The 14615-nt window shown below is 43.5% G+C and overlaps 1 protein-coding gene across 1 annotated transcript in view; it reads right to left on the bottom strand.

Moving 5' to 3' along the window:
* The window catches only part of LOC126109762 (acetylcholine receptor subunit alpha-like), a 681242-nt gene that overhangs the window by 250886 nt on the left and 415741 nt on the right, over positions 1-14615 (bottom strand). Inside the window, exon 4 of the mRNA XM_049914813.1 lies at positions 8770-8950. Within this exon, the coding sequence (XP_049770770.1) occupies positions 8770-8950 (181 nt within the window). The remainder of the gene's footprint in view (positions 1-8769; positions 8951-14615) is intronic.

The following is a 14615-nucleotide window of genomic DNA, read 5'->3' as shown; positions in this document are numbered from 1 at the left end:
CGCACAGATTTTGTCTGCCACATTAGAACCATCAGTCTGAATTGGGTTCTTTATCAGTGTGATAAAAAATGCCATTATAATGATTTCTGTCAATATTGATAGAGATCTTTAAGTATTGGTATGGTTTAAAAATTGCTACGCCATATAATCATGTGGCTACTAAGTAAAATAGAATTAATTTTGAAACATATTCCATTATCAGAACTCTCACTTTCTGCACAGCTCCTTTTATTCTGAAAGTTAAGTTGTGGAGTGTGAGCAGTGTCATTACAGAACTCTGGTTGCTCATATCATTGTCCATGATGTGAACCGTGTGGTCTGGAAAAGAAGGCACTTGTGGACTGAGGTAAACATGAAGCGAGTCTCGCAATAACGGCGATGGGATGTGGAAGCCAGCCCGCTCTCAGGACATTGTACATAAAACGTGTGGACGCAGCGGGCTGAGCTTTAGAAATGGGAATAAAAGCCGTGAATAGAACCGCGGGAGATGGCGCCGTGGTTTTTGTTCCAGGGCTCGCCTTCATAAGAGGCGCCATATCGCGCGCCATTGTGCGTCCGGAGCAGCGACGCGCGCGCCCCTAGCGGCCGCCGCGGCAACTGGCGCTGCTGCAGTTGGCTGTGCAACAGTCCGCCATTAAGGGGGGATTTCACAGCCACTGCCGGCAATAACCGGTAAATGAAGGCTGGGCGTCATGGCTTTAATTTTGACTCCCTTTCAAAGCATCAGCGCTACGCGTTAACTGAGGATCGCTTCTAGATATCTTATTTTAAATATTGCGCTTATACTGTAATGCGCATGGCTCACGTTCCCAGCATCCTTTGCGGCAAATGTAGAAGCCGATTGCAGTACTACCGATGGTTTTCTTGCTGTCTAGTGGACGAACAGAATATTTGATACACTGGAGCATTGTGCTTTCGGTAACTGTTTTTTTTTTTTTTTTTTTTTTTTTTTTTTTTTTTTTTTTTTTTTTTTAGCTTGGACTGCTACCCGATTCTGCTTACCACTATCTTCATCTGCACAATTTACTCCCCTATACCTTCCTCTGTACCGAAACTGACGATTCCTTGACGCTTTAGAAAGTGTCCTATCAACCCATCACTTCTTTCAACCACATTGTGTGAACAATTTATCTTCTTCCTTGCTCACTGCACTACCTCTTCTTTAGTTATCCAATTTACTTACACTGATTTCAACATTTTTCTGTAGCATCACATTTCCAAAGCTTCTGTTCTCTATGACTGTACTGTTCTGCACCCACATTTTACTTCCATATAAGGCTACACTCCAAATACGTCCAGAAGACTTCCCAACTTCAGTGAGTTTTGTTCTTACATAATTCCCTGAACATTATGCGATTTGGCCAGACAATATTATTTATTGAAGTATTTCATAGTTTAATTCCTAAACTACTTTAGTACCAGCATCAACTGTTTTTACTCTCCACACTGCCCTCCAATGCTACATTTGTGATCCCTTGATGCCTCAGAACATGTCATACCAACCGGTCCCTTCTTCTTGTCAAGTTGTGCCACAAACTCCTCTTCTCCCCAATTCTATTCAATACCACCTCATTAGTTATGTGATCTACCCATCTGATCTTCAGCATTCTTCTGTAGCACCACATTTCGAAAGCTTCTATTCTCTTCTTGTCCAAACTATTTATCGTCTACGTTTCGCTTCCATACATGGCTACACTCCACACAAATACTTTCAGAAACGACTTCCTGACACTTAAATCTATACTCGGTGTTAACAAATTTCTCTTCTTCAGAAACGCTTTCCTTGCCATTGCCAGTCTACAGTTTATATCCTCTCTACTTCGACCATCATCAGTTATTTTGCTCCTCAAATAGCAAAACTCCTTTACTACTTTAGTGTCTCATTTGATAATCTAATTCCCTCAGCATCACCCAACGTAATTCGACAACATTCCATTATCCTCGTTTTGCTTTTGTTGATGGTCAACTTATATCCTCCTTTCAAGACACTGTCCATTCCGTTCAACTGGTCTTCCAAGCCCTTGGCTGTCTCTGACAGAATTACAACGTGATCGGCGAACCTCATAGTTTTTATTTCTTCTCCATGGATTTTAATACCTAGTCCGAAATTTTCTTTTGCTTCCTTTACTGCTTGCTCAATATACAGATTGAATAACATCGGGGAGAGCCTACAACCCTGTCTTACTCCCTTCCCAACCACTGCTTCCCTTTCATGTCCCTCGACTCTTATAACTGCCATCTGGTTTCTGTACAAACTGTAAATAGCCTTTCGCTCCCTATATTTTACCCCTGCCACCTTTAGAATTTGAAAGAGAGTATTCCAGTCAACCTTGTTAAAAGCTTTCTCTAAGTCTAGAAATGCTAGAAACGTACGTTTGCTTTTCCTTAATCTTTCTTCTAAGATAAGTCGTAAGGTCAGTATTGCGTCACGTGTTCCAACATTTCTACCGAATCCAAACTGATCTTCCCCGAGTTCGGCTTCTACTGTAGAGAAGGTCTAATAGCTCTTTACATCATTCTGGCACAGTGTTTTGTCCATAATCAGTAATATCAGTCACATTGATGTATCCACATCCTATGTTCGACCTCAACGTGCCATAGTCATCCACAGATGTCAGGTGGTAGCACTAGTTCTGGAAGTTATATAAAGTATGTCAAAATATGGAATACTTTTTTTAACAGCTTGTACAGCGCATGGCATAGGGTAGTGTGTGCTGGTATTAGCGACCTTCTGTTCTGTTCCATTCGAGTATGTCCCGGTACCCATCCTCATATCTCTCATCTTACTGGGACAGCAGCAGTAGAAACGCCGCATAGTCCTCATGAAACACAATTTCTGTAGATTTAAATGAAATCGACATTGCGAAAAAAATACATTTTTTCAAACACTCATTTCTAAACTGACTAGATTTTCTGTTACAGTTTCATATGGGCTATACAGTCCTGTTATTAAACTAGCAATACTTCCCCGCGTCTATTCGTCTTTGGATGTCATGGTCACTCCATACTCTGGAGCGGTATTCTAGAAAGTGTGTGTTATGTCATGCTTACATATGCACCACACTTTCCTAGAACAAAATAATGAAGTGTTCGATAGTGATATTTTATTAAGTAAGCGATACCAATGTGTGCCTGATTCAGTCATTTACTAGCTTGTTTTGAGATGAAGAGATGTAATGTTATATTCCATAACATTAATTACTAAACAGGATATCAGAATATATATTTTTTGTAACTACTGTTTCGCTAACAGTCTAAAGATCACTTTTTAAAAGCCAAAATGGATGAGCACAGACAGCCGGCCGCGGTGGTCTAGCGGTTCAGGCGCTCAGTCCGGAACCGCGCGACTGCTACGGTCGCAGGTTCGAATCCTGCCTCGGGCATGGATGTGTGTGATGCCCTTAGGTTAGTAGTAGTTCTAAGTTCTAGGGGACTGATGACCAAAGAAGTTAAGTCCCATAGTGCTCAGAGCCATTTGAACCATTTTTGAGCACAGACATTGAAAAGATTGTATGGTTCACACAATTCAGTTAGCTGATGTGATCGAGGAGACTGGACTAGAATAAGAAATAATCAATGACTGGGCCTAAAAACCACTCCGGGTCTACTTTCTGACAAATAAAATTTTTACTGTAACAAGGGACTTAGCTCTTGGGCAAGTTTACTCACTCTTTCATGATTATGAAACCAGAAAAATGATGTGTATTGGAGATTTTAACTGTGAGTAGTAATCGACCAGTCATCTAGTTAATAATTCTGGCAACAGATGACTCGATGGACAGACAGAATTAAGACATAGCGAAGCATGGTAGTTACAGATGAGAGCAAAGAAATCACCAGTTATAAAAACAAGACTCCTGTTCTGTGGCCATATGTAGATCTAAAGAGTGAACAATGATTGGTTAACCGAGAGTATCTGGAATTTATGGTTCAAAATAAAAGAAAACGATCTGCAACAAGTTTGTATCCCAGAAACATGAGGAGGTCCGGAGATAGATGGTGACAGACTGCATGCCGCTAGCAGGAATTTTCAGTACAGTAAGACCCAGAGAAGCAGTGTGGACGGTGCTGTAGAAGCCTTACCAAGGGCCTCAGACACTGATTGTTAATGCAAATGCAAAAAAGGTAAAACACTGATTGTCAGCTACACGAGTATATGGCACCAGTGCAGCGTGTTATACCATACTACAGGGTGTATCTTTCGAGTAAACGGGGCTTCCTGCAAGTAATCAAGCAGGTATAGGGTGATTCAGCTTTTCCTACCTATGTCGTTGCATGCAACCCTCAATTCTGTATCTGGCGTTCAAAAACCACCACATGCACAAGTTTCATATTCTCTCGCACACTATGCGCGCACGGTTAGCACTAGATAAAAATTAATGGGATCTTTTTGCACGGAATTTAATGTACATTAATTATAAACTGGGATATGTTTTTGGTAGAGGCCATAGTTTCGAGTTATTCACGGAAAAAGTTCAAAAGAGACCTCCACATGCACCCCCATTCCCAAACTTGGCCCTAACCAGTCAGCATTTGTAGTATGTTGTTCGTGGCATTCCCTCCTACCAATGTACAAAAATTTGCGACTGCACGAATTATTTCCCACATTCGACCTTTTTTGGTCTTCGCTTATTACACCGTTGGCTTAGTCGAGCACTTATAAATTTTTAAATTGAGATTTGTTTATGTGTTACCTAACAGTTTTGCGATTTTTAACAGAATAAAATGAATATTTCGTTGTATTCGGCAGGCCTTCTGACTACGAACCTACTGTGGTTGATATAGTTAAGTTTGGATCGAATTATCAACGTAATTAGTTTCAGCGTAACGCTTACTTAAGCCCTTTATCTTTCATTACCCTTATGTGTACGTCTAGACTGATAATGTAAACGAAATAGCCCACTGACATGGTGGCGTAATAGTTCAATCAACAGAGATCAAAGAGATCGAATATTGGGAATAGTTCGTGTAGTCAGATATTTTTGTACAGTCGAAGGAGGGAGTGCCACGAACAACATACTAAAAATTCTGACTGAGGAAGGATGTGTGTGAGGGTGGAAGCGTATTTAGCGGTCATTTTTGTACATTTTTCTTGAATAAATCAAAAACCGTGGCCTCCGGCGGAAGTGTATCACAATACGATGTTTAACTACATTAAATTTATTACAAAAAGATCGCGTTCATTTTTCTGTGGGGCTAATAGTTTACGTGTAGCGAGCGAGAGACTATAAAAACATATAACTCGTCAGCCTCGGTTGCAAATAGAAACCAAACTTTACCTAGGTTTCAGCCAAAATAATTTGGCCTTCTTCAGTAGTTTGGTGTCACTCGCTTCTGAAGAAGACCAAATTATTTTGGTTGAAACCTGGGTAAAGTTTGGTTTCTACTTGCAACTGAGGCTGACATGTTACATGTTTAATTATCACAGTTCCTGACAGGGTTGCACAATGTTAAAAATTCGTAGGCTATAAAAACCTCGCGTATGGTTTTTGAAGACCAGATAGGCCCTATAACATTGCGGGTTGCAAAAAACCACATTTTTAGGGGCCAGATAACCAGTTTGCCTCGCCGAGTAATCTACGTGGTAAGTCAGCTGCCCTCACCGATCTCGTTGCATGAACCCGCAATGTTATAGAAACTATCTGGCCTTCAAAATCCACACACAAGGTTTTCACATTTTCTGACTCACTCTGCTCAAACTATTAGTCCTACAAAAAAAAAAAAAAAAGAATGAGCAGGTCTTTTTTGCAGCAAATTCAGTGTTGGTAAATTTAGTATCATCATACGTTTCTATTGGAGGCGACGGTTTTGAGTTATTCGGGGAAGAAGGTACAAGAGGGACCGTTACAAGAGGGACTGTCAAATGCACCTCCTCCCCCACACTCATTCCTCATCAATCAGGAATTTTAGTGCGTTGTTCATCGCACTCCCTCCTTCTACCAGACAAAAATTTTTACCTTCTTCAGTCTCTATTGATTGGACTATTACGCCACCAGTATGGTCGGCTACTTCATTAACGTCCTTAATTTAAACGTGCCCATGAGGCTAATGAAATAATAATGACTTTTGTGAAGGTTATGCTAAAAATAATTACGTTGAAAGTTCGATCCAAACTGAACCCTTGCAAGTAACGTACATGTTGGCCCGCCCGGTGGGCCGTGCGGTCTATTGCTGGAAGGAGCGCCTGGTCCCCGGTACGAATACGCCCGGCGGATTTGTGTCGAGGTCCGGTGAGCCGGCCAGTCTGTGGATTGTTTTTAGGCGGTTTTCCATCTGCCTCGGCGAATGCGGACTGGTTCCCCTTATTCCGCTTCAGTTACACTATATCGGCGATTGCTGCTCGTACGTGTACACAACCATTACTCTGCCACACAAACATAGGGGTTATACTCGTCTGGTGTGAGACGTTCCCTTAGGGGGAGGGGGGGGGGGGATTCCACCGGGGACCGAACCACACAATAACCCTGGGTTCAGTGTGGGAGGCCGAACCGCACAATAACCCTGGGTTCAGTGTGGGGCGGTGGAGGGGTGAAGTGGACTGCGGTAGTCGTCATGAGGTTGTGGACCACTGTGGCTGCGGCGGGGACGTAGCCTCTCCATCGTTTCTAGGTCCCTGGTTAACATACAATACAATACAATGTATGTTCATAGGTAGAATACCTGCCAAATACATATACATACTTGTTTATTTTATGCTGTTAAAATTCGCAAAACTGTTAGGTAAAACTTACACAAGTGTCAGTTTTACAATCTGTAAGTGCTTGAATAAGCTGGTGGTGTAGTAAGGTCAGTCAGTGAAGACCAAAAAAGGTCAAACGCTGGAAATAATTCGTGCAGTAGCAAATTTTTGTTCAATGTCAGGAGGGAGGGCTACGAGCGGTATATGGGAAGTCCTGACTGACGGGGGCTGAGTGTGGAAGTGGGGATTGCACGTGCAGGACACATTGTTACGATTTTCTTCAACTACTTGAAACTACGGACTGTAGTGAATACATATCCCAGTACATAATTAAACTACTTTAAATTTCTTACAAGAAGGTGCTGTTCATTTTTTTTTTTGGACTGATAGTTTTCGTGTAGGGAGCGAGAGAATATGAAAATCGGGCACATGGTTTATGACTGTAACGTTGGGGGTTGCATGAAACGACATCAGTAGGGGAAGTTGGATCACTGTGTATACAGGTATGTAAATAAATACATTCCACTGTGGTGAATCCTTTAATGTTGCCAAGATGTTACCGCCTCGCAAGTAAGACCACGTGCACTGTCTACGGTGTTAAATATTTACGTCATTATCTAGCATATTGGTACTTTTGTCATGTTCTTCTTTTTATTGCTTTATATTACTGTACTGCTTTTTATACGTTATAAGCTTATTACAGACTACAACTATTGTATCCCCCTTTATTTTCGCTGTTTCAGTTAATTATTGAAAACTAGTGTATGCCAACATTAGCGACACCTGGTGAACTGACAACACAGACATCTTGTGGCTACTGTACGGCAGCTTGCTTTAAACAGCAGTGCTACTGACAACAAGACTCGTGCGTATGATGTTATTTATATGTATTTGACGATGCTGGTGCTGATTCCGCATTTAACATTTGATGATGCCACTATGGCTGCAGTGCATTAGGACTTGTTTTTATGAAACAGGCATCACTCTTCATATTTAAAGCGCACAAATGTAAATTTCGTCATTACCACTTTTCGTTATGGTGTATGTATTGTTCTTAAGGTGTATACAGTTTGCGAGTGTATTTATGTTTTTCCTGTTTTGCAGCAGATCTGATGATGGTCAGTAAAGAGCGAAACCAGTAATATGTTAACAAAAAGTTTGTGACTGTGGTGTGCGTACTGTAAGACCTTCGGTACACACACCATCAGATTATTTGACTTGTCCCTCTAACGAAGTAGGCGAGAGTCAGCAGTATGTCTCGTGGTCTTATCGTGGCACGTTTATCTTCTGCCGTTAGGTCAGACAATAGAAGTGCCACTTGCACGCTTGGAGTAGCCGATTGACGGTGAACAAAATTGACAATCTGAAGTTCCTTTGGTATTGGTACGTTAATCTTATTCTCACATATATCTCTGATACTTGACAAAAGTGTCTATACATTTGTCTTCATGGCTAATCTCATTAGGCGCAGACTGAAACTTGACTAAAGACTGGTAGAGACAAATGTAGAACTCGGACCGACTTGTACAGACTAATGCAGACTGGTACAGACTAATCGGACGTCTCTACACTCGTTATAATACCTCGCGCGTTCATGTATCTCTGCGTGAGTGTGATCCGTGAGGATCAAAGGTTCTGTGTTCGCAGCAGTCTCATTGGCTGCGTTACATATTAATGCGCGGATCGGCGGAAGCAGAATTTGGTCCATCTCTATGGCAGCGCCATCTCATAATGCGGAGACGGACGAGCGCTGTGCCTGCGCTGTTGTGCTTAGCGGGGCGCGCTCTAGTGGGAAAGTTGTGTACGCACTGACTATGTGGAACTATGTACAGAATAGTGACCACAACGTAAATTAAAGGAATCTTATCTCAAGAAAGAGTTTTGTCTGCAAAGGACGCTGTGGAGCTGGGAGTGACTTCTGTGTAGCGCAACTGGAAGTTAACAAAATTAGGCTATTTTAAATATGGGGAAACTGGCAACTGTACCACTGGCGAGCACAGCCCAGTCACCTGAAAAGAAAGTTTAGGGGTGGGGAAGGTAGGAGGGGAGGGAGATCGGCCGGAGGAAGGAGAACGGGAGAGTGAGCTTACCTTAAACCCGTCATAGGTCCAACTACCGAATTTGAGCACGCACGTCTGCTCGTCAAACGGGAAATACTCGACGTCGATCTCGCAGGAGGACTTGTAGATGGCGGGCGGCTTCCACTCGACGAGGCCCTGGTGGTAGATGGTCGCCTTGGTCGCCAGCGTCACCTCGAAGTTGCCGTCGGCGCTGAAAGCGGCACGCCTGCAGCCTGCGTTCCGCGCCGCGCAACACGTAGCAGCACGCACCACCCACGCGCACCGCCCACGCCGTGTGTCGGTCGCGCCGGTGCGACCCAGCCAGCGCCGCAGTTCAGCTGTTGACCGCCGGAGGGCGCGCGCGTAGCGGACAGTGACCATGTTGGGCGCGACTGCACCAGGTGCATGTGCTCAAGCAAACACCGACAGGGGGGGGGGGGGGGGGCAGCTGCCGACACTACGTTACAAGGATGGGGCTGTCAGTCACAACACTCTGGATCAATGTTAAGGAATCCAGTCTTTTTTCGGTTCTGCGTTGTTACTCTCATGACTGGTTTGATGCGGCCGACTGCGACATCCGCTCCTGTGACGACATCCTCATCTCAGTTTCTCACTTACACCCAGTAACCTAAATCACATCTTGACTGGATGTATAATTGGCAGTCAAATGAAAACAAAAGACCCGCCATAACGTGACCAGAGAATGGTTCCAATCAAAAATAATCACCACACACTTTAAGATTATTTATCTCGCTGGGAGCCAAGACAAACAATTGAAACTTCCTGGCAGATTAAAACTGTGTGCCTGACCGAGACTCGAACTCGGGAGCTTTGCCTTTCGCGGGCAAGTGCTCTACCATTTTTTTTTTTAAATCTCATTTTGTTCGCTGTTGTTCGTTGCATCTGCTCGGGGTGGACGTTCTAAGAGATCCGTTTAAGTTCGTTGTTGATCGATTAACTCCGTTTTTTTTTATTACAGAGGGCAGCTAACCCCCTGACCGAACACACTGAGCTACCGTGCCGGCATACCATCTGAGCTACCGAAGTACAACTCACGCCCGGTCCTCACAACTTTACGGTAGAGCACTTGCCTGTGAAAGGCAAAGGTCCTGAGTTCGAGTCTCGGTCGGGCACACAGTTTTAATCTGCCAGGAAGTTTCATATCAGCGCACACTCCACTGCAGAGTGAAAATCTCATTCAAGACAAACAATTCCTAACTTTACTTTTAATAATCAACAGCCTCACTTGCACCATTTCCCTAGAATTTACCTAGGTTTCAGTTGGGATAACCCAACCTTCTTCAGAATAACAGTAACTACCGTTTGTCCATAGTGGACATCGTCAGGCTAAAACTACAAATCCTTAAATTATCGTCAGACTGTAAAAACTTATCTGGCACTGCCTCGGCCCCACTTCTCGGCCTCGATGCGGCAGCCACTAGTGCTGTACTGGAACTGACCGTAGCGTCATGAGGCCCGCCCACGCGGACACAACACCTTGCGCCTGCGCATAAACTGTATGATGGGTACTTGTTGGGACAAGACGCGAACTTAACTCCTGAACTTGGACAGTCGATCTAAGTACGTTCTGCACAGGATAATATATACGCCCTTTTCCTCAGCTATACCTTTTGTTTCACTTTACTAGTAAATTCAAATTCAGGAGTTAGTTCGCGTCTTGTCCCAACAAGTAACTACCATACAGTTTTTGCGAAGGCGTAAGGTAGTGTGTCCGCCTATGCTTGCCTCATAACGCTACGGTCAGTTCCAGTACAGCACTTGTGGCTGCCGAATCGCGGTATGCGAGATGAGGCCGAGGCAGTTTCAGATAAGTTTTTACAGTCTGACGATAATTTATGGAATTGTAGTTTTAGCTTGACGATGTACAATATGGACAAACGCTAGTTTCTGTTATTCTGAAGAAGGCTGGGTTATCCCAACTGAAACCTAGATAAATTCTAGGGAAACAGTGTAACTGAGGCTGTTGATTATTAAAATTAAAATTAATATATACAGTTGCTGACAGGGCCATGAAATGTTGAAGATACAAACAATTCCTTTTACGTAGTACGTGGTCGGCCACTGACCAATACACAATCATACTCACTCTTGCTCTTCCTTATCTGACTGGAGCACGTCTTTCTTCAGGTCGCCAGAGAAGCGAAAATCCGACAGTGAAAAATACAAGCTGTACTAAGGCTGCTGCAGTGTTTCCCAAACAAATCACTGCAGCGTTGCCTTCCTCTGGTTGACAGTAACATTACTGTGCAACAGTATGATTCTGCCCAACAGCATTCCTGGGTGTGTCAACTTTAGGGTGCATCACAGTTTCTGCTAAGTGTCTTCATAGCACAGCACGTTGATTGTGGTTCCACGTGCGAGGAACTCAATGAGCAGAGCGCCTTTGCAATCCTCATGACCTTGGTTCAAAAGGTTCAAATGGCTCTGAGCACTATGGGACTTAACATCTGTGGTCACAAGTCCCCTGGAACTTAGAACTACTTAAACCTAACTAACCTAAGGCCATCACACACATCCATGCCCGAGGCAGGATTCGAACCTGCGACCGTAGCGGTCACACGGTTCCAGACTGAAACGCCTAGAATCGCACGGCCACACCGGCCGGCCTCATGACCTTACCACAGCTTATACGAACAGCTTCGGATGGCTTGGATTTCTGTGGTAAGGGAGGTGTGGGATACTTCCACTGTCGGCGTTGCTGTTTCCCTCCAGCAGTCAGACAGAACATCCTGCTGCGTGATAAAGCCCGTCCCCGCACTGCCAATAAGATGAAGGCTGCAGTTCAGAGAATTCGTTGACAAACACTGCAACATCCTTCGTAGAGCCTGGATCTTTCACTGTGTGGTTTTCATGTATTTGTTTACCTGAAGAAAGATGATGGACGTCTGTTCCAGCCACACAAGGAAGTGCAGGAGTGGATGCAGTTGTGGATCCATCAACTGACGACCTCATTCTGCGAAACAGGACTTGATCATCATGTCTGCCAATGGGTTCAAAATGGCTCTGAGCACTATGGGACTTAACTTCTTTGGTCATCAGTCCCTTAGAACTTAGAACTACTTAAACCTAACTAACCTAAGGACATCACACACACCCATGCCCGAGGCAGGATTCGAACCTGCGACCGTATTGGTCGCGCGGTTCGAGACTGTTGCGCCTAGAACCACTCTGCCACTCCGGCTGGCCTCCCAATGGGATAAATATCTTAAAACCCATGACGATTACTTTTGATGGAACCATTACACGGTCCCATTACGTCAGATGTTTGATTTCCATTTGACTGCCCTTGACAAGACAATGTTTTCCTACAGTTTCTACCGCTCCCTCTAGTACCATGGAAGCTATTCCCTAAAATCTTAGCACCTGTCCAATCATCCTATCCTTCTAGCCTGTGTTTCCCTCGTAGTCCTTTATTAGCCAGTTCTGCACCTGTCCACCTGATTTTCTACATCCTTCTGCAGCACCACACCATGAACGCTTCGATTTTCTTCCTTCCCATTTTCCACTAACGCATGATTCACTATCATAGAGTGCTGAGCTCCAAACGTACATTCTCGCCAGTCTCTTCTTCAAATAAAAGCCACTGTTACATACTGCTAGACTTATTTTGGCCAGCAATTCCTTCTTTGCCTGTGAAAGTCTGCTTTCTATGCACTCCTTGCTTTTTCCTGTCATATAGTATTCTCCTTCCAAGGTATCAGAAGCCTGTAGCATCGTGTACTCCGTGACCACCAGTTTTTATTTTAACTTTCTCACTATTCTCGTCTCTGTTAATCCTCATTTCTTTCGACTTCCTTCAGCTTACTGTCAAACCAAATTCTGTACTTATTGGACCATTCAACCCATTCTACTGATGTTATGATTCTCCTTCACTTCCAATGAGGACAGCAACGTCATCAGTCTTATCGCTGATATCCTTCACCCTGACTTTCAGTCCCACTCCTCAACCCTTCCTTTACTTCCATCGTTGCCTTTTCGATGTATATATTGAGTAGTAGGGGGTAAATGTTACACTCCTATCTTACACCCTTTTTAATACGACCACTTCAGTGTAGCTCTTTCATTCTCAATGGTTCTGGTAAGTATCGTATATTATGTGCCTCTTCCTATAAAGTGTCCGCCTCTCGTGGTCTCGCGGTAGCGTTCTCGCTTCCCGAGCACGGGGTCCCGGGTTCGATTCCCGGCGGGGTCAGAGGTTTTCACCTGCCTCGAGATGACTGGGTGTTTGTGTTGTCCTCATCATTTTCATCATCATCCAGGAAAGTGGCGAAATTGGACTGTGCAAAGATTGGGAAATTGTACGGGCGCTGATAACCACGCAGTTGAGCGCCCCACAAACCAAACATCATCATCATCATCTTCCTATAAAGAGACTTTTGAATATGTTACACCACTATCGAAGGCTTTTTCTACGCCGAAAACTCGTATGAAGCTCTAGTCCTATCATTTTAAAAAGAAACACCCTAGTCTCTGCCTCAAGCTACTTAGGGAAACGACAGGTAACCTACACCAGGACAGATCGGTTGGGTTTGAAACGCTGTACTTCTGATTGTGGGTGCCAATGTCATCCTAGTTGGCCTCTCTACCTAACTAGTTCCCTTTGACTGCCCTGGATACAAAAAACTATCAACTGCTTCTACTGTAAATGTGTACACCTTTTTATGTGCTGTTTATATATTATTTTAGACATATTATTGTTGATTTTTAAGTATACTTTCAAAAACAGTAATATTAAGTTTATCCAATGGTTTTCAAAGGTAATCTTGACTATTAGCAATCAGTGAAGTTTAACTACTGAGGTCTATTTTTTTATTTATCACTCACTTTGACTGGCAGTTTCGTTGAGGCAACCAGTTCCAAACACTTCTGCAGTCCAGGAATCATGAACGAAGTTACGTACTTGACTCCACGAGTTTGGAACTGGCAGAAATGAAGTTAGGAATAAATACAGTGTACAGTATTGACCTCTCTAAATAAATTAAATCTGCTGAGGACAAAGAAGTAGCGAAGTTAATCAATAACACCTAGCACTAACACTTGATCCAACAACTTATTATTTACTAAACTTCAAGAAGGAGAGCTACAAAAGAAAAGAAATAACTACTAAATCATTATACAAAAAAGCCAATGATTGACTTTCTGCATAAGGCGAGTAAAGCCTGTTTCCTCAAGTACACATACAAGGCTCTAACCACCACGAATGCAAAAGAAGCGAAGGTTTACACTCCTACAATGTTCCACTTCTCTGACGCCCTGACATTCAGGTACACTTTCACTCTGTCGGTATCCACCTTACATCTCTCACTCAGATTGTCTGTCATCGCATAACGTTGTCGCACTTTGTCAGTTACCTAGAATATCTTCATCTGCCCAACATCTCCAGTAAACTTTAATGCCAATTACTCATTGTAGCTCCATCACTAGAGGCCCCCACTGCAGTTTTGCTTTGACGTGTGGGGCTGCGCACATTGGGGGAGTCACTGTGGGCCAAAATATTGCCCATCATCAGGAAACACATGACCCCTATTCTGGAGATGTGGATTACGCACTCTGTCATATGAGAGCAACACAGGTGTATCGGCAACAGAGCAACTAATAATCGTCAACAGTGACTAAGCAAATTCTGCTAGAATAATCTTGCTAATTTAAACACTCCAGTGTAAGCATCTTGTGTTCCACGCAGTCTAGATGAAAACCTGACGTAACCTATGCCCTATAGCAGGTAGATCAGCCTAACTTGGGCAATGAGTCCACTCTCATCATCCAGATACAGGGAGTTTCAAAAATGACCGGTATATTTGAAACGGCAATAAAAACTAAACGAGCAGCGATAGAAATACACCGTTTGTTGCAAT

The sequence above is a fragment of the Schistocerca cancellata genome, chromosome 12 (genome assembly GCF_023864275.1).
Source record: "Schistocerca cancellata isolate TAMUIC-IGC-003103 chromosome 12, iqSchCanc2.1, whole genome shotgun sequence".
NCBI lineage: Eukaryota > Metazoa > Arthropoda > Insecta > Orthoptera > Acrididae > Schistocerca > Schistocerca cancellata.
This window is presented reverse-complemented; position numbering and strand designations above follow the sequence as displayed.